Source organism: Choristoneura fumiferana, chromosome 12 (genome assembly GCF_025370935.1).
Source record: "Choristoneura fumiferana chromosome 12, NRCan_CFum_1, whole genome shotgun sequence".
Taxonomy (NCBI): domain Eukaryota; kingdom Metazoa; phylum Arthropoda; class Insecta; order Lepidoptera; family Tortricidae; genus Choristoneura; species Choristoneura fumiferana.
In genome coordinates, this window is record NC_133483.1 from 19,091,594 (window position 1) to 19,110,108 (window position 18,515).

Consider the following 18,515-nt stretch of genomic DNA (forward strand, 5'->3'; position numbering starts at 1 on the left):
CAGACGATTTTCCTTGTCAGTGTTAAGGTCTGTACCTATTATAGTACATTGAGTCTTAAGGGCGGTAAATAAGGAATTACGAACGAGAGTCTATTAGATGCCCGAGGTCGAAGACTGAAGGCTTTAATGAGTCGATGTTCGTTATTCTAGTACCGCCCGTGCGACATACAATGTTTTTCATCACATTTGCGAGTAAAATTGTTTATTTTTAAGACAAAATATTATTCTTGCCTCAATGCCGATACCTTAGGCTGCGTTCTAGTTTCCTTGACAAGAGAATTTGTACGCGCGTGCGTTAGGGTGTCCGTCATCGAATATAGACTTCGCAAACTTACTTACGCATGTATAGGATTTCTTTTCATTGATAATCATATTATCCCTGCTTTTCCAGACCTAAAGAAGCTCTACCCGGTCGTCGAGCCCAACCTCTCGGACTCTGGTTCCGCGGACTGCGTTCTAGAGTTCCTTCTTCACTGCGGGAACCGTTCCTTGCCCGAAGCTGTCATGACCATGGTCCCAGAGGCGTGGCAGAACGACCCCACCATGCCCAAGGAGAAACGGGACTATTACCAATGGGCCTCGTGTGCCATGGAACCCTGGGATGGACCGGCACTGGTGTCTTTTACTGATGGACGGTATATCGGTGAGTGCACTACACAGTGTTGTTATTGATTTCCGTTAACATTAAGGGAACATTCAGCACCTGAAATTAAGTTAATTTATTTAAGATGCTAGTGGGCAAAAGCTTAAAAGATAATCAAGAATTAAGATAGTTAATTATGCAATATTAATTGTTATGTTAATATTTATGACGTATTTTGTACGCCATATTTTTATGTAAAATTAAGTATTTGATCGATTGATTTGTGTGCACAGTAAAACTGTGTTAAGGTTCTAAGGTAACAGTCTAAGGTTGTTTAGATTTTGTCTAAATTATTATGACGTTTTTTAAAGTCCGTCGAAAAGTCACTTGCTTAACAATTACTGTTAAAATGATAATCAATAATTGTAAATATTAATAATGCAGTGTAAAAGATCCTTCATTTATGACTTAATACAGTTAAAACCATCCACATAAATCGACATCGAAACGGACAGCAATATTTTTAGATAGAGTTAAAAAATTTAAGACGGTTGGTCTTTATTATAATAGACTCAGAGTTATAAATATCTTGATATAAAATAAATAAATAGCACGGGACAATTCACACCAATTGACCTAGTCCCAAAGTAAGCTTAGCAAAGCTTGTGTTATGGGTACTAAGCAACGGATAAATTATTATATAGATAGATACATACTTAAATACTTATATTTTTCATACAAATATCTGCCCCGACACGGGAATCGAACCCGGGACCTCAAGCTTCGTAGTCAGGTTCTCTAACCACTAGGCCATCTGGTCGTCAATGTGTTTTTGTTTAACCCTTTTCCAAAAATAAATTATAGTCTTATGTTGTTTGCCTATTAGGGATTATTTTAAAAACGAATAATATTTTTAACGAATTCAAACGATTTTGTACCATATTGTATATTTAGTAAGGTCGAATATTCGTTGACAATCAAGTGGTTGCTATATGCACTATGCCTGGAAAAGGGTTAATCGACAAAAGAAATACGTGTTCAAGATTTTCTTATAATCTAAATGGCCGACTAAATAAATAAATATCATGGGACACTTAACACTAATTAACCTAGTCCCAAAACTAAGCAAAGCTTGTACTATGGATACCAGGCAACGGATATACATACCTATATAGATAAATACATACTTAAATACATATTGAACATCCAAGACCTGAGGACAAACATTCGTATTATTCATACAAATATCTGCCCCGGCCGGGAATCGAACCCGGGACCTCAAGCTTCGTAGTCAGGTTCTCTAATTACTTGGCCATCCGGTCGTCAAATAGAATAGTATTTTTTTTAACACAGGAAACTAATTCTTTTAAAATCCCGAAAACCAGACAGTCAATCAATCATTTATTGTAAGGAAGTGAGTAGGTAAAAGACAAGTGGCGTGCAATACTATATAATACTTATAAGTCTTAAAATATAATTATAAATAATATTTTTACACGTTGCGTTTCTTTATTAATTATGGTAATAAATACATTATTCCTATAGATTTAAAACATCTAGGAATACCTAGATGCTGATGAAATATCATCAGCCATTATTTTTTCGTCCTTTTCGTAACTTAGTTCAATAATCCGTGTTATAATCGTTCCAGGCGCCATCTTGGACCGCAACGGTCTGCGGCCGTCGCGTTTCTACGTCACAAGCGAGAACATCCTGGTGATGGCGTCCGAAGTCGGCGTGTACGATGTGGACCCCGAGAAAGTTATTCACAAGGTAAGTACTGCCGCAAGTTCCTCTGGCTAAAAGATGAACACCCTGTGTTTTTTATTCTTTATTTCACTATCAAAATTGTACTTTAAAATTTCTTCGTTTTTCCCTTTTTTTAATTTAAATACAAGGCCGCAAGGTGTTAATTGTTAATTAAATAACTGAAAATCTGAAAGCAGTTTGTTTAGAATCGATTATACTCGATTATACTTTTTCTAAATACCTCTTTTGTCGTGCACTATCTAAAAGTTTACAATTATATGTTTTAGCGAGATTTTCTCCAAAAACAGCGAAGCGCACCTATATAACAAGTTCAAATTATGAGTGTAAAGTAGAATTACTTCCACATAGGAAAACATACGAATATTTCTTGAAACAATTAAGGTATTTGTATGTTTATGCATTAAACTTATTTAAAAATAAAAAGAAATCACAGTTATGCAAACAAAAAGTACAGTCAGCAAAGAAAATTATATTATTTTAAAACTTTTATTATTATTCCAGAGCCGCTTGAAACCCGGTCGTATGTTGTTGGTGGATACGGTAGAGCAGAAAATAATCCAAGACGTTGAGTTGAAAATGAAGATCGCCAGCAGCCGACCGCATTCGCAGTGGCTACAAGAACAGGTAACTTCTACTCATACATTTATCTTATATACCAAGTGATTGACGTAAGGGTGGATCTCTGAAGCAAAAAGTTTTTTTTTTCTGAATGGGATTGAGATGTAGTAAAAGTGAACAATGTTTTATCATCGTATGTTGTCGGATAAGTTCGTATTTATCTTGCTTCCTCAATTAGCTTACGGGTAAACTAATTGAAAATGATGAAAACACGTTCTCCTCTATTTCTGTACCATCCTTATTCTATCCTTACCACAACACGGTTAATATTGAGAATAGGAATGGCACATGGACTTAAAACTTTGGCGCCAATGTTGCAATATGGCGGAAAACCGTGTATTTATTTCCCCAACTTAGTCTACAACGAAGTTAATTGATCAAAATATGGGGATATAATATATTATTGCACAGATTATGGTTAACCTTTCAGTAAATAAACCACGACGCGACTAGTCTGCAGAGAGATTTCTCTATTGTAGCCCCTCCGCACAAAACATTTATGGTTTTTTAACCACATGAGCGCCTCCCGTTTTAAGCACGCGTGGCATTTCTTTTAATCTTATTTTTAGCAATGCATCTAGGAGTGTCTGTATTGACTATTTTTATATACGCATGAATTGCATCATATTATTCACGTGTCTATTACTAAAATGTATCGTAACTAAAAGATATTGAAAAAAAAAACTAAAAAATGTGCTTTTGGGTTCAGGAATCGAACCCGGGTTCTTCAGCATTTATGCGTGCTTCACTATACTGTATAGTCTATACACCGTCTTTTTCTTGATTTCTGTTAACTTTGGCAGGTGGCTCAGTACATTGATAGAAACTACCTGGTACTTAATTAACTTTATGGCCAAATTAAAAAAAAAGTTTTTTTTTTTTTTTTAGTTTTTTCATACACAACAATAATAATTAAGTTCATAGTCAATTCAATTCAATTCTTAAAAGTATAGCTCCATCGATACTATCGATGATTCCGCCAATGTCGAGGTTGGAAAAGACACTATCGGTTAGCCGTTGTACGGTAGCTTCAGCGTGCGGTACTCGGATGAGAATCTAGAATAAGACAACACAAACATACATTATGTTAAACTACCTACAAAAATAGTTTGTTAATTTTTATAAATTTACATAATACAGTTATAAGAGGAGTGTGCGCTATCGCAAGGAGGAAATTTAAATTGACAGGGCGAGGGATATCAGGAGGGAGGAGGTCATATAGGGGGGTGACAATTTTGGGGCAATGGAAGAACATGTGTTCGAGGGTGCCCTCGCCCATAAGTTCATAGTCATTGTTAAAGGTAAAACTATAAAGATTACAAACTTGACAAGTGACATTGACGTGACACGTACGAGTATAACATAAAACTGACTTGTTTAACCTTTTGCGAAATATGTGTGAATTAAAAACACTTGAGTTACGTAAATTAAAAGAACATCATAAATTATGAACATTTACACTGTTTTACTGCGCATAATTAATTATCTTTATTCTCGATTATCTTTTAAACAGTAAGAGATAGGCCACAAGTGTCTGGGAGAAATTAACTTCATTTGGCCTTGTTTTTTTATTATGAGAGGGAGGCAAACGAGCCAGCGGGCCATCTGATGTGAAATGATCACTACCTCCCACGAGTACTAAGGAGAGTCGTTGGTCCGTTGAATGTTCTTATATAATAACAGAAGTCAAAAATAACACGGTGTATATACCAAGCCGAGTTTTGTCATACCTACTGATACAGGTATGTAATACTATTAGGAGGGCTCAAACACCATGTTATTACTGATGTGTCATTACCCAATAAACGATTATTATTATTATACGCGGCAAAATTCACTCAATGTGTTCTCGGTACAACATGTAATAAACCTGTCTTGCACATGGTTCATTGTAAAAGTTAACAATGTTTTTTGTTCTCTGTGCTGCAAATTGGCGATGGGGTTATATTATTAAATATATAATTGCAGATGGTGAGTGTTTGGTTTTAGCATTGCTGTCGAAAATTGCTGTTGTTTTCAGAAATTGGCGCTGGCCCAAGCGCATGGTTACAGTCGACTTCGTAAACTTTGAAGAAAAATTTTGATCAATAATATCTGAACACGGCTCTGTTGTTAACGGCGTAGAAGCGTGTTCAGATATTTTTGATCAAATTTTTGCTCACTAGTTCATGAACTCGAATGTACAACGCTTAGTTGTTTTGTGTTGGTTTTAGAAATGTTCGCAATTGAATTTTACGCTTATTTTTGGTTTGGTAGCCGATTTGCATTTTCGTTTGATATATTTTGTCGCGACTAAAAATATGAAAGTCTTTGAAGTCCTTGACTGCTTTATATACAGCCTTAAGGTAAAAGACTGTATCTAAAAAAAAAAAAACACTTTTGAGTTCAGCCATTCTTAATTTACTATGCACATGTCTAATTACTGTACCGCTTTTTCCCGCACTAGTGACACGGTATTTAGATTTGAGTGCACAGATAAATGTAAATGGCAGCCATCCTTTTTCTAGATGTCTCTGTCTCTTGACTCAGTCTCAGTGCCGTATCGCTTTCGCATGAAAAAAAGCGGTACGGTAATTAGACAGGTGCACAGTAAAATGAGAATGACAGAGTTATTTATACCATTGTGTATAATTATGTAGGTAGGTCGATTTATAAGAGCTGGCACGAATGATTGAATGAGTTAATAAAACTATCTCTGTGTTATCTATTTGAATAGTCTTCAAACAAGTAAGAAAATGTCTTGCATCTGACATTTTCGTGTCATTTTCCTATAAAAATGTCTAAGTGACATTACTTTGCTTCCAAAATATCATGCATCTGTCATTTTCCTACAAAAATGTCTAAATGATTTTACTTTGCCAGGTCTTGTGAATTGACCTAGCTTTAATGCATCAGATGGATATAACTCATAAGTGATTTTACTTGAGATAGCGCCTGCTTTTGGTAGGGCGGGGTAGAGGGTAGAAACGCCGTTTTAGCCCAAGCGTGATACAATATACCTGGACAAGATGGCTCCTTATGATCAGAAAACGGAATTTTCGCGGCAAAATAAAGACTGTCGCAAATTTTGTAGCGCTTCAATTTTTATTTTATGGCCTTTATTTTTTTTCTCGTTGTAGCCGCAAATAGACATAGGTCGCTTGTAGACGTCCGTTGTTTCAACGGACAGCGGACCGTTTTTTTTTTGTAGGACTTGCGGTGTTGTATGGCTAAGTCGCCGGACAAGTGTCCGGTGCATGTACACACGCTCATTGTAAGCCATACAATACCGCAAGTCCGGCGAAAAAAACGGTCCCTTGTCCGGTGAAAACAACGGACGTCTACAAGCGGCCATATACATTGTGTACAAATTTCAACTGTCTATCATGGTTCTCGAAGTATACCTATACTTGAAACGTTTAGGTAATTAACTATATGTAAACAAACTTCAGCTGCCAGGTTTTGTACTTTTAGGGATTTTAAGAATTTTACTTATCTATCATTGTAATACAAACTAGACTAGTGTATTTCAATACCAAAAATGTAAATGTTTAAATAATTGACGTTGTTTTGTTTACGTTTAGTTAAATACCTATCCAAACGAAGTATAGCTCTGTGATAAACAGCGTAGCGACATTAATACGATACCCTAAAATATCATTGAGTTTTAATCCAATTTTAGCAAAACAAGTTCGTAATGAAGAAATAAAGCTTTTTACATTATTTTCCGACATAAATGAGAAGAATCACAGAAAAATTAAACACTATTCTGTGCTGTGAGAATATTTCATGCCGATGGCGTGGCGCCACAACAACTCGGTTTCTGCTGGATCGGCAAAAATTTTTACGTGACGTCAGTGATATGTTTGCTGAAATCACCTCGACGTTTCGACCGCATGTGGTCAGCAGTTTTTGTGTATTATTGTGACGCGTTATGTTTACACTCCAGATAACCCTAGAAGACATCCACAAGTCTGTGGGCACTAAGAACTGCGCCGTGACTTCGAACGGCGATCACGGGGTTATTACCGGCCTGGCTGACAGAAGGCTCAGTCTGTATGGCTACACCATAGAGACTATCAATATGCTACTGCTGCCTATGCTGCAGAACAAGTGAGTACCTATGCAGTCCATAGTGGGTTAGGGCTGGAGGGTGTGTGAAATCATATCTACTGTGCAAGAAGTATCTTAGAAAAGATTAACAAAGTGTAACAAAATAAAGCAAAGAAATATCATAATCATGATTCCAGCCTATAAACATCCCACTGCTAGACACAGGCGTCCTCAGAGAATGAAAGTAGTTCACACGCGGGCCCAGTGCGAATTGTGAACTTCGCGTAACCATTGAATGAGGGCTATCGTTTTTTGTCTCACTAGATGGCGCACTGTTGCGTGAGGTTTTTAAGTATGGCTTTCAAAGTCTGTTATTACGGGCGTGAAAACAAAGTTTAGATTAAAATCATATTTAATACACCTTAAAACCGTACCATAAAAATATCGAGCATGCCACAGTGTTGAATAGTCCCCGTTTTGTTCGGAAAAAAGGGAGGACTAATGTTTCCGAAAGACAAAACTGTCTCAAAACACAGACATTCATTGCCCCGGAACGCATATTTGCCATAATTAATTTCAGATATTGCAAAATATTCACAAAATTATTCTAATTATAAATAAACCCGCGTAGCTCACCCAAAAACTATGAGATTTGACATTTCGGAGACCTCACGCTACACTAGCGCCTCTAGTGGCGAATTCATTCGCGATAGCCCTCATTGGGCAGATTGGGCAGGTTTCCTCGCAACGTTTTCCTTTACCATAAAGCTCGTAGTAAACAAATGCAATGTCGCAAAAGGAAACATGGTCATTTACATTCTTTTGTAGATTCGTAAGTAATATTTTTTTTATAAAAACCTTTTTTTTTTTTAATTATACTCGTCAAGATTGCTTAGCCTTTTTTCTGATGTTAACATAAACGAAGTAGGTATTGAAAAGCAAATTCTACAAGATGAATCCCAATCAAGTCTAACTTGACAGATAAATCGAGAAATAACCAGGAATCCCTTTTGTTTTCCAGGAAGGAAGCCCTCGGCTCTATGGGCAACGACGCGCCGCTGGCGTGCCTGTCGCAGTTCCAACCGCTGCCGTATGATTACTTCAAGCAGCTGTTCGCGCAGGTCACTAACCCGCCCATCGATCCGTTCAGGTAACTAATACTATCAACAATGATGTGACGGTATAAAGTCTTCTCTTGAAGTCAGCTCAAACAAATTTATACGAAAGTTTCTTATAATTGTTCTAAATTGCTCAGTTGTTCTATGCATTTCTAAATGCGCTTGATATAGAGAAACATACACTAAAATACATCTAATGAGGCGAGTGGAGCTTGTCCTTCCGTAAGTTTTAGTTTTAGTTAAAAAAGCCGCGGTGGCCTAGTGGTTTGACCTATCGCCTCTCAAACAGAGGGTCGTGGGTTCAAACCCCGGCTCGCACCTCTGAGTTTTTCCAAATTCATGTGCGGAATTACATTTGAAATTTACCACGAGCTTTGCGGTGAAGGAAAACATCGTGAGGAAACCTGCACAAACCTGCGAAGCAATTCAATCTCCCAAGCCCTCTTGTTCTGAGAGGAGGCCTGTGCCCAGCAGTGGGACGTATATAGGCTGGGATGATGATGAAGTTTTAGTTAGCTGACGCTGTTTGCACGGAGCGGGTGAACGCCTTTTTAACCCCCGACGCAAAAAGAGGGGTGTTAGTTTGACCGTTATGTGTGTCTGTGTGTTTGTCTGTCTGTCTGTGGCACCTTAGCTCTTAAACGGGTGGACCGATTTGCATGCGGTTTTTTTTGATAGCAGGTTTTCTAGCGATGGTTCTTAGACATGATTTATCAAAATAGGTTCAGCCGTTATTACGAGCATGCGGGTCAGCTATTGATACTAGTATGAGCAGCGCTAACTGCGCGCGTCGCGAGCATAGGATTGTACCTGCACCCGCCCGCAGGCGTGCGCCCGCGCAGTGCACCCGCGCCAGCTGGCGTAGGCCCTTAAAATTACACATAAGACAACAACCATTAAATAACAGGATATGTCCATGTTATGCAAACCCTCAAGACAGCTCACTCTTTCCGAGTTCTCATCATCATCATCCCTTGCAATATATGTACGTCCCACTGCTGGGCACAGGCCTCCTCTCGAATGACACGCACGCGGGCCCAGTGCGGATTGGCAACTTCACACACACCATTGAATTGCTTCGCAGGTTTGTGCAGGTTTCCTCACGATGTTTTGATGCACCGTAAGGCTCGTGGTAAATTTCAAATGTAATTCCGCACATGAATTTCGAAAAACTCAGAGGTGCGACCCACGATCCTTTGCTTCAGAGGCGATAGGTTAAACCACTAGGCCACCACGGCTTCCGAGTTCTATTTATAACTAAATGGGCCAAACGTCAAATGGATCTCGCGATACTAACGCCATCTAGCGATATTCCTGTCAACTAATTCACTGTCACTTGTCCAGGGAGAAGATAGTGATGTCCCTGCTGTGTCCCATCGGGCCCGTAGCCAACATCCTGGCGCCGAGCGCGTCCTTCGTGCACCGGCTGTTCCTCCCGCAGCCCATACTGTCGCTGCCGGATCTGCACGCGCTCAAACACAGCACCTACCGCGGATGGAAGGTAACTCAAACAACCAAGGAAATGTCGTCCTTATCTTCGTGATCATAGAACGCCAAGTACGTCATTGTATAGCACTTACTGAAGATTCTTTCTCACTTCAAGTTAGAGATACAACATAACCGGCCAAGGCCAGCAAAGAGATTGTCTTTTGTTTCAGTGGGTTTTATTTAGTTCATTGACTATCTAATACTATCTATGGCATACTGCTAATTAAAAAAACGTATCTAGTTCGTGAATATTATTTAATTAGAATAAATCAGGTATTCAATAATAAATAAGGATTGACATTTATTGTTAATAATTTATTAAAATAACCAATTAATAAATACTCATTTTATTTTATAAATAAAATCATCACAAGATTTGGTGGCAAAAACATCAACCCGAACAACTTATAAAAAAATAGCTGAAAAAGAGTATTTTGGCGGGAATAGAAAATAAATCTACACGGTTTATACCTAAAAAGAGTGTTTTTTTTTCAAATAGGTGTTATTGTTTCCAATATGAGTTCATCATCAAGTGACATGGTATTATTTCCTTGGATTTATTTCAGAAAAGCACTATACAAGCCTCGTCGTCATCGTCTATTTCGCGGCAATCCACTATTTCGCTGACTCTGCAGTAATGTACTATTATTCCTAGATATCACAGGTGACGCCATTTGTAGTATTGTTTCCAAACCTTCCGACCCAATAGCGGAGGCTGTAAACCTAGTAGATTTTGCTAGATGGCGCCACCTGCGACACCCGAGAATGTAAGATGACGAGTGTCAGTTGTCCTCTTCCCAATAAAATCGAACACGAAACCAGAAGCCGTGTTGCCTAACGTTTCTGTTGTTATAGCGGCCACAGTAATACATAATCTGTGAAAATTTCACGTGTCTAACTTTTACGTCTTCAGAGATAGAGCCTTGTGACAGACGGACGGACAGACAGACAGATAGACAGACAGACAGCGGAGTCTCAGTAATAGGGTCCCGTTGACACCCTTTGGGTACGGAACCCTAAAAAACACGTATCACCAGCTCGAAGTTTAAGTACGGTAACCGATACTTAGTTTTCCGTTCCATTGGACACAGGGGGAGTAGACGAGAATATGAACTTGTGTATTGCGCGAACGCTTGTGCACCTAAATATATCTTGCGTATCTGTCTTGGCTTTCAAAAGAACGTTCTTTTCAAAGATCGGGTACAATCAACGTCATAAATAAGTGATCATTTATGAACCTTGTCGCATTCAGTCGTTACACAATTTCGTATGGCTTTTCAAACATGACGTTAAAGTGACAAGGTCTAAAAGTGAAAACTTATTTATGACGTTGACTGTACGTCAGTCACCCAAGGGCTAAATATCCCAGCCCATGAATGTTTAAATAATACCTAGACTCTTTCATTGTAGCCGAAAACGGCAAGATATAATTCATATTTTTAACTTGATGCATTTCACACCAACTCTTTCCTTGCTACTGACAATTTATAAAATAATAACAATTAACACATTTACAACATTTCATCAGTAGTGTGCGAAAAAAGTATACTTAGTTCCCCGCTAGATGTCGCTGTACCGGCCGGTCCCACTCCTGCATCGCGCTGTTAAGATTTTTCCTGCAACAATGACCCGCTCAGCGCGGCGTAGAGAATTCATACTTACCTGGCGTAGGGGACACCGTGATCAAGTAGGCGGTTCCCCCAGGGCGAGACTCTCCCATTGCACTGCGGTTGGGTTGACCCTTGCGATTATCCCTAATGTGGATAACTCGGACGCGTAATTTTTGGTAGTGGGGACTGCGTACGCGCCGTCCCCCATTTAAAACTTGAAATGCCTATTGTTACTTCTTGTCTTGATTGATAATATTGTATGAATGGGTAGTTGTTGGACAATAGGTCGTAAGTTTGAGATATATAATGCATCTTGATTCCGAGAAGTGCTCCAATAACGGAACCACCTCCGACTCCTTTAATGAGGGCTATCGTTTTTTGTCTCACTAGATGGCGCACTGTTGCGTGAGGTTTTTAAATATGGCTTTCAAAGTCTGTTATTACGGGCGTGAAAACAAAGTTTAGATTAAAATCATATTTAATACACCTTAAAACCGTACCATAAAAATATCGAGCATGCCACAGTGTTGCATAGTCCCCGTTTTGTTCGGAAAAAAGGGAGGACAAAGGTTTCCGAAAGACAAAACTTTCTCAAAACACAGACATTCATTGCCCCGGAACGCATATTTGCCATAATTAATTTCAGATATTGCAAAATATTCACAAAATTATTCTAATTATAAATAAACCCGCGTAGCTCACCCAAAAACTATGAGATTTGACATTTCGGAGACCTCACGCTACACTAGCGCCTCTAGTGGCCAATTCATTCGCGATAGCCCTCATTAAGCACCGTTTCCACCAATAATGTGCGAGGTATGTGTTTTTTGAACCCGGTGATGTCGATAGTTTATATAATAACTATGTAATAAGTAGTATATGAGTAGCAATCGCCGCTCGATATTTCGGCCGGAGTCGATATTTGAAAGGAGCCTATGAGGGATTTGGTTCCACTTAAGTACCTTCGGCTATTTGAATCTTCAGAACCTGATCGCTCCATCCTCCAACAAGCCACCTGCTTCTGCAGCCTGAAGTTGGCTAAACCGCACTTTTTGAAGGGCGTTCGTTGGGTCAATTCCAGGGTAGACAGCTATAGATTGCGCCGCAGCAGCAGGGCTACTACGAAAATCGAAGTTCGTGTCGTTCCGTCTCTCTGAGACGCTTATACTATTTAATATGAGAGTGAGAGGGACGGTACGATACGAACTTCGATTTTCGGAGTAGGCCCTCTGGGTAGGCAGGTGCCGGGTGGCTGTAATGAGCTGTAACCTTTAATCATACAGGACTTGTTATTTTCAGACAAAAGTGATAGACTGCACGTTCGACTACCGGCTGGGAGAGACGGCGCTAGAGCCGGCGCTGACGGGGATCGCGGGCGAGGCGCACGCGGCGGCCGCCGCCGGCTACCAGCTGATAGTGCTGTCCGACCGGAGCGCCGGGCCGGACCGCGTGCCGGTCAGCTCGTTGCTCGCACTCGGTATGTACATAAATTAAATGAAATCAATAGTACATGGTGCATTATGAGGCGTCAGAACTTTTTTATTTACGTCCTAGACGTGGTTCACCAGCTTTGTTATTTTGGCTATTCTTTTTTTAATGAACCATTTGTACTTTGTGAAGTACGTTCGGCCCGGCCGTTATTCTTAGTGTTAATAATTGATCCTTCATAAAGTAAGCGAGGGCTCATGAGGATAGGAAAGGATTAGAGACTAAAATTTAATTATTTAATTTATTATAATTTATGTATGTTGTTTACAGGCGCGGTGCACCACCATCTGATTGAGACGCGTATGCGTATGAAAGTGGGACTCATCGTGGAGACGGCAGAGGCGAAAGAAGTCCACCACATGTGTGTGTTACTTGGTGAGTGTTTGTTCATTTGTATTCCCAGATAGATCCTACTGGAATAGATAATGAAAATTAAATATTGAAATCAAGTTAATTTTGGCGAATAAAGTGATTATACGTCTAGTTAAAAGGGGTCTCCTTCGTAATCCATAATATCGTTTGTCCTAAACTCAAATGCCATAACACTTTTGACATATCATACTTTTGCCATAAAGATCGTATGTCCTAATAATCATAAGCCATAATATCACATGCCCTAATAAGTCTAAATCCCCAATATGTTTTGTACTTATATAGTAAGACATAAAACTTACGAGTGATAATATTAAATGCCATAACAGAGCACTTGTTGGCAAACAGCGACTTGCGAGCCAGAAAAGTAGATTCGGTTAGAACTGAGACCACAACAGGGACGAACCGGTACCAGAAAAGTAAGTTAGGGTTAGGTCAGAACTGTGACCCCTACAGAAACGAACCGCAGCCTGAAAAGTAGGTTAGAACTGCGACCCCTACAGAAACGAACCGCAGCTAGAAAAGTAGGTTAGGTGAGAATTGCGACTCAATATTAGGACAAAAAATATTATGGCAAAAGATCATTATGACAAAAGTTTTTTGAAATTAGTGCAAATAAGCATTAGTATATTCAATATTAGGACAAAAAAAATATGGCATTTACATTATGGCAAAAGATCATTATGACAAAAGTTGTTATGGATTTTGGAATTAGGACAAAATAAGATATTATGGATTCCAATATAGACCCAGTTAAAAGACACGAATTACAGATGAATGTCTTATTGATGCAATCCACTGATGTTTATACAAGAATTTTGATAAAATCGGTTTGTTTACACTTTATATAAATTGGATTGTTATTATATAAACCATATATTAAATTGTGTTGTAGTTCACAGTGCTATGGTTATACTGTGTAATTATTTGGAATGAAGAAAAAAAAATGATAAATGTTGTCTTTCTTACTTTCTCAGGGTACGGCGCGGACGCAATCTGTCCCTACTTGGCATTCGAACTGGCGTTTGCTCTCCGCAACGACCACATCATAGACCCCTCGATCACTGACGATACCATCTACACGGCGTATCAGAACGCCATCGAGACCGGCCTCGCCAAGGTCATGGCTAAGGTATGGGTAGACCGCTAATTTTATAATTATTACTATAGTTTACCCGCGGCTTCGCACGCGTTAACTATTCGATCTGGTAGTTAAGTTAAAATTGTAATTCCGGGACTTACGAAATTCTCCGGATACATATAAATAAATAAATAAATATCACGGGACAATTCACACCAATTCACCTAGTCCCAAAGTAAGCTTAACAAAGCTTGTGTTATGGGTACTAAGCAACGGATAAATATAATTATATAGATAGATACATACTTCCCGAGAACAAACATTCGTATTTTTCATACAAATATCTGCCCTGACACGGGAATCGAACCCGGGACCTCAAGCTTCGTAGTCAGGTTCTCTAACCACTAGGCCATCTGGTCGTCAAAATAAATACACATAAATGTACATAAAATAGTACGGAATTCCCTTCTAGCTCTCTCGTCTAGCTAGACGCGCTAGAATGGCTGGAGGGATTTGGATGAAATTTATTTATATTTATTTATTTGAAATTTTTATTTTTTTATAAAGAGGATGCCTCACTTTATTTTTGCAGTTGTAATTAATTTTTTAATTTTCTTTGACATTGTTTGGTTCCTTTTGATTATTTGTGGTTTGATTCATTTGTTATTCTATTTAATTTGACTTTTTTGTTTTATTTAGTCAGGATTTATCTTTAGTTTATTAGGTAATGTGTATAATATAACATTGTAAATTTTCTATTTAATAAATGACTTATAAAAAATATGGAATTAAATAAATGGACGATTATGTGTGGGGGTTTTTAATTTATTTATTTTTGATTTAATTTATGTAGATAGCTATCTACATACCAAATTTCATCCAAATCCCTCCAGCCATTCTAGCACGAAGAAGCATTTAGCATTCGCTTTATAGTATTTGTAGGAAAAGGTCATACAAGGTCATGCATGTCGGCAATATGCTGAGTATGGCCCTTATTGCTTCTTTCGGTACAACGTTTCTTTTCTGTCTTCCTATTATACTATATCAGATTATATCACAGACCTTACATCGAGATAGACATTAACCCCCTTATTCATAAAAAATCCTTAATTGAGGTTTGATCGGTCTGTTACTTAGCAGACTGATTAAGCTTATTAGACGGTTGTCAAGAAGTATGATTCATAAACGCTTGCTAGCAGTCTGCTAGTTGTTGAGCTGCTGATAGACGGATTAGACGCGTTATGTTGGCCACCTTGACAAATCAAAGACAAAAAATGGCCTAATCGATAATTAAAAAAAAAAAATTGACAGCAGTGACAGCAAATTACCAGGAAAAAAAATAAAAAGCGAGATGTTTGTTTTCCCGCCATTTCCGATCCGCATGTTTATGTTGTGCAAAAAGCCATAATTATGTTAATCATCCTTATTTTTTTTTTCATATTTATTGTTAATTTATTGTTGCTAATTTAGACGATTTTTAAATACGAATTCCCGAAAATAAATTTTCCTGTTTTTTTTTTAATCTGCGTAGCCCTGCCTTCACTATAAATATCTTCGGTACCTATGGTTTTTTGCTCTAGTCAAAGTCAGCTGTTCAAACTTGTGGCGGCCATTTTGTGACTTAGCAGAGAGATAAAGGAGGGTCTACGGTCCTCTAACTTTAGCAGAGCCTTGATCGACTGATTAGCGCTAACAGACGTTTATGTGGGCCTTCAAGGAGCCTTCAAGGAGGCTCTAACTTTTTATGAATAAGGGGGTAAGAGTTTACCTACCTTGCGTGTAAAAAGTTTGATCCACGGTCAAAGTTTTGTCGGACCTAAATGCGCGATGCGCTTTGATAAAGCTGCCGCTCAAGTCGTGGCGGTACGCCTTTGAATCGGTACCGTGCGGTCTTGATTTCCCATCACTAAATCTCGCTCGTGACGTCGTCGTAGGTACGGAAAATTCGACACGCTAGATTCTCATACAGTTTGGAGCGCTCTTTTCGTCTATCTCCATATAAGGTCTGTGGATTGTATCTATAATGTTTGGTTTTTAGATGGGCATCAGCACGCTGCAGTCGTACAAAGGCGCGCAGATTTTCGAAGCAGTCGGTCTGAATGAAGACGTCATCGACAAGTGCTTCAGGGGCACGCAGTCCAGAATCGGTAAGCTCCATATTATGTACCAGTACCGCAATAGACAAAGTCTTAATGCTGTTGATTGATCACCCGAACCATTCCCCCGAACGTGGGCTAAGTGACAGGCGGAATATCGCTAGATGTCGTTAGTATCGTGGTCAGTTTGTAGTAAAAATACTAAATAGGTGGGGCCACTTGCAGTAGCTTGACGCTCGTTTCCAACGTCAAATCTGGTCACGTTTTTCCAACGTCAAAGCTGAAAATCCTGAGCTTTATCGCTGGAAAAAAAACCTCTTCAATTTCGGCAGAAACAGTGTTATTTTTTTTTTCATTCATTCCAATTTCTTTTATTTGTATCACTGCCACGACTGATACTAAATGAAATTAAGAAATCAGCTTCCAAGGCCAAGATCAATCCTGTAAGAAGCCATCTTGTCGCTGCTGCTCGACGCGGCGACTTGACGCTACTTTTTTGAGTCGCGAAACATTCAAAGTCACCTTCAAAATGGGGTCACGTGACCAGATTTATCGCTGCAAACGAGCGACTGCATGTGGGGGCACCCAATGAGCCAATTGCAAGCAAGACCGTAGCGTCAAACGGACCACACGATACTAACGCCATCTAGCGGTATTTCCCCTGTCAATAATTATTAGCCCTTATTGTACACTGTATTTAAATTTGTATGCTATTGTCTCGCAGGTGGAGTTAACTTCGAGATTATGTCAAAGGAGATATTTGAAAGGCACGAATTAGCGTACGGCGCCAACAAAGATGCCATCGTACTGAGGTAATTTAAATCTTGGTCCCACTGTTGGGCAAACAGCTCTCCGCTCCGATTTTTACGTATTCGAAACCAGATATTTTCAAATTACTTGGCGAATCTGAGTGTCGCAAATGGTCGCAAACGCTATCCGTGTGACGTGTTAACGAAATCTTTAACATATTTTTTTAAAGAATCAAGTATTCTAACCCTGTCGTCGTTTTATGTTTTGAAATAATTATGTATGTTAGGGAGATAGATGTGATTTTCCCGCTAACGTCGATAAGCCAAAGGCTACTAAAAACACAGGGAAGCTTAAAGTTCCATCTGACAGACTAACTAAAACCAAAAAGCAAATTCTGGGAAATTGCATACTTTTACAAGCTTTTATTTAGTTTCACCTGTCCCGTTGTCTGTCTGTCTGCCTGTAATCAAATCTTGCAAGTTAAATTCGACCAACATCCAGTGTAAATTGCGTGAAAGTACAATAATCTGGTAGTAACATCCTGGTAGTCCGGCCAGGATCGTCTCCACAGGACGGAACTCTTCAACTGTTAATGGCATTGAGTTGAAATTTGGTATGAAAATGTAGTTTGTGTGTCAATACAAGTACAATCAACAAAAAGTACAGTCAGCAAAAAGAAGCTTGTATTAAAAATGCATTTTTACCAAAAACTTATTTATATTAAAATAAAATTCTATAATTAAATGGATGCTAGTCGAATTATCTAATTCAAATTTGACAACGACATCGACGTAATTAGTAATTATGGTCAGTTGAAATTATATGCCTTTTGTTCTTGTTTTTTACCCGACACTGTCTGAAGGAGGGTTATGTTTTTGAGTCGCGTTCATCACGTTATGTGACGAGCGCCGTTCACGTTCACGTTACGTTGCCACAGAAACCCCGGGCACTACCACTGGCGAGCGGGCGGCGAAAAGCACATCAACGACCCCATGTCGGTAGCAAACTTGCAGGAGGCTGTCAGCAACAAGAGCTCGTCGGCTTACGACAAATTCAGGTTTGTCGCACACATACTGAAACACTTCAGACTCCAGTCTCTCACAAAGAATTATTCATGTTTGATACTTGTGAAAACAAATTCTATGAAAAATTATCTAAAGTAATTCTCAGATATTTTTATTATTTCTATTTATTATTATTAGTAAAAATACGTCATATGGTCACTACTTTCAAAATAAACTCGTACCTCATAATCGATATTTTTTCCGAGTTGACTTTATGAGCATTATTTCAAGATTCAATTTCGTGGACGTATTTATTCGAGACAACAAAAAAACATGTTAAAAATAAAGTTGTGTTAAATACTTGTGATGTAGGTATAGATATCATTTAATAATATTGTAAATCTGTTTAAAAAAAATATACCTCGTTGAGTTTCTTGCCGGATTCTTCTCACCAGAGGTTTTTCTGAACCGGTGGTAGATTTTTTTTTGACATTCATAAGTGCTT

At 38.8% G+C, this 18,515-nt stretch overlaps 1 protein-coding gene and 1 non-coding gene across 2 annotated transcripts in view; both read left to right on the forward strand.

Annotated features, from left to right (window-relative positions):
- Window positions 1-18,515, forward strand: part of LOC141433567 (uncharacterized) — a 93,775-nt gene that overhangs the window by 41,817 nt on the left and 33,443 nt on the right. Inside the window, exons 9-20 of the mRNA XM_074095667.1 lie at window positions 392-643; window positions 2,235-2,356; window positions 2,855-2,977; window positions 6,900-7,063; window positions 8,025-8,153; window positions 9,466-9,622; window positions 12,519-12,696; window positions 12,978-13,082; window positions 14,057-14,211; window positions 16,199-16,307; window positions 16,981-17,068; window positions 17,944-18,063. Coding sequence (XP_073951768.1) covers window positions 392-643; window positions 2,235-2,356; window positions 2,855-2,977; window positions 6,900-7,063; window positions 8,025-8,153; window positions 9,466-9,622; window positions 12,519-12,696; window positions 12,978-13,082; window positions 14,057-14,211; window positions 16,199-16,307; window positions 16,981-17,068; window positions 17,944-18,063 — 1,702 coding nt within the window. The remainder of the gene's footprint in view (window positions 1-391; window positions 644-2,234; window positions 2,357-2,854; window positions 2,978-6,899; window positions 7,064-8,024; window positions 8,154-9,465; window positions 9,623-12,518; window positions 12,697-12,977; window positions 13,083-14,056; window positions 14,212-16,198; window positions 16,308-16,980; window positions 17,069-17,943; window positions 18,064-18,515) is intronic.
- On the forward strand, window positions 11,264-11,425 carry LOC141433868 (U1 spliceosomal RNA). The gene has a single exon (XR_012451974.1). It is a non-coding gene; the product is annotated as a U1 spliceosomal RNA (small nuclear RNA).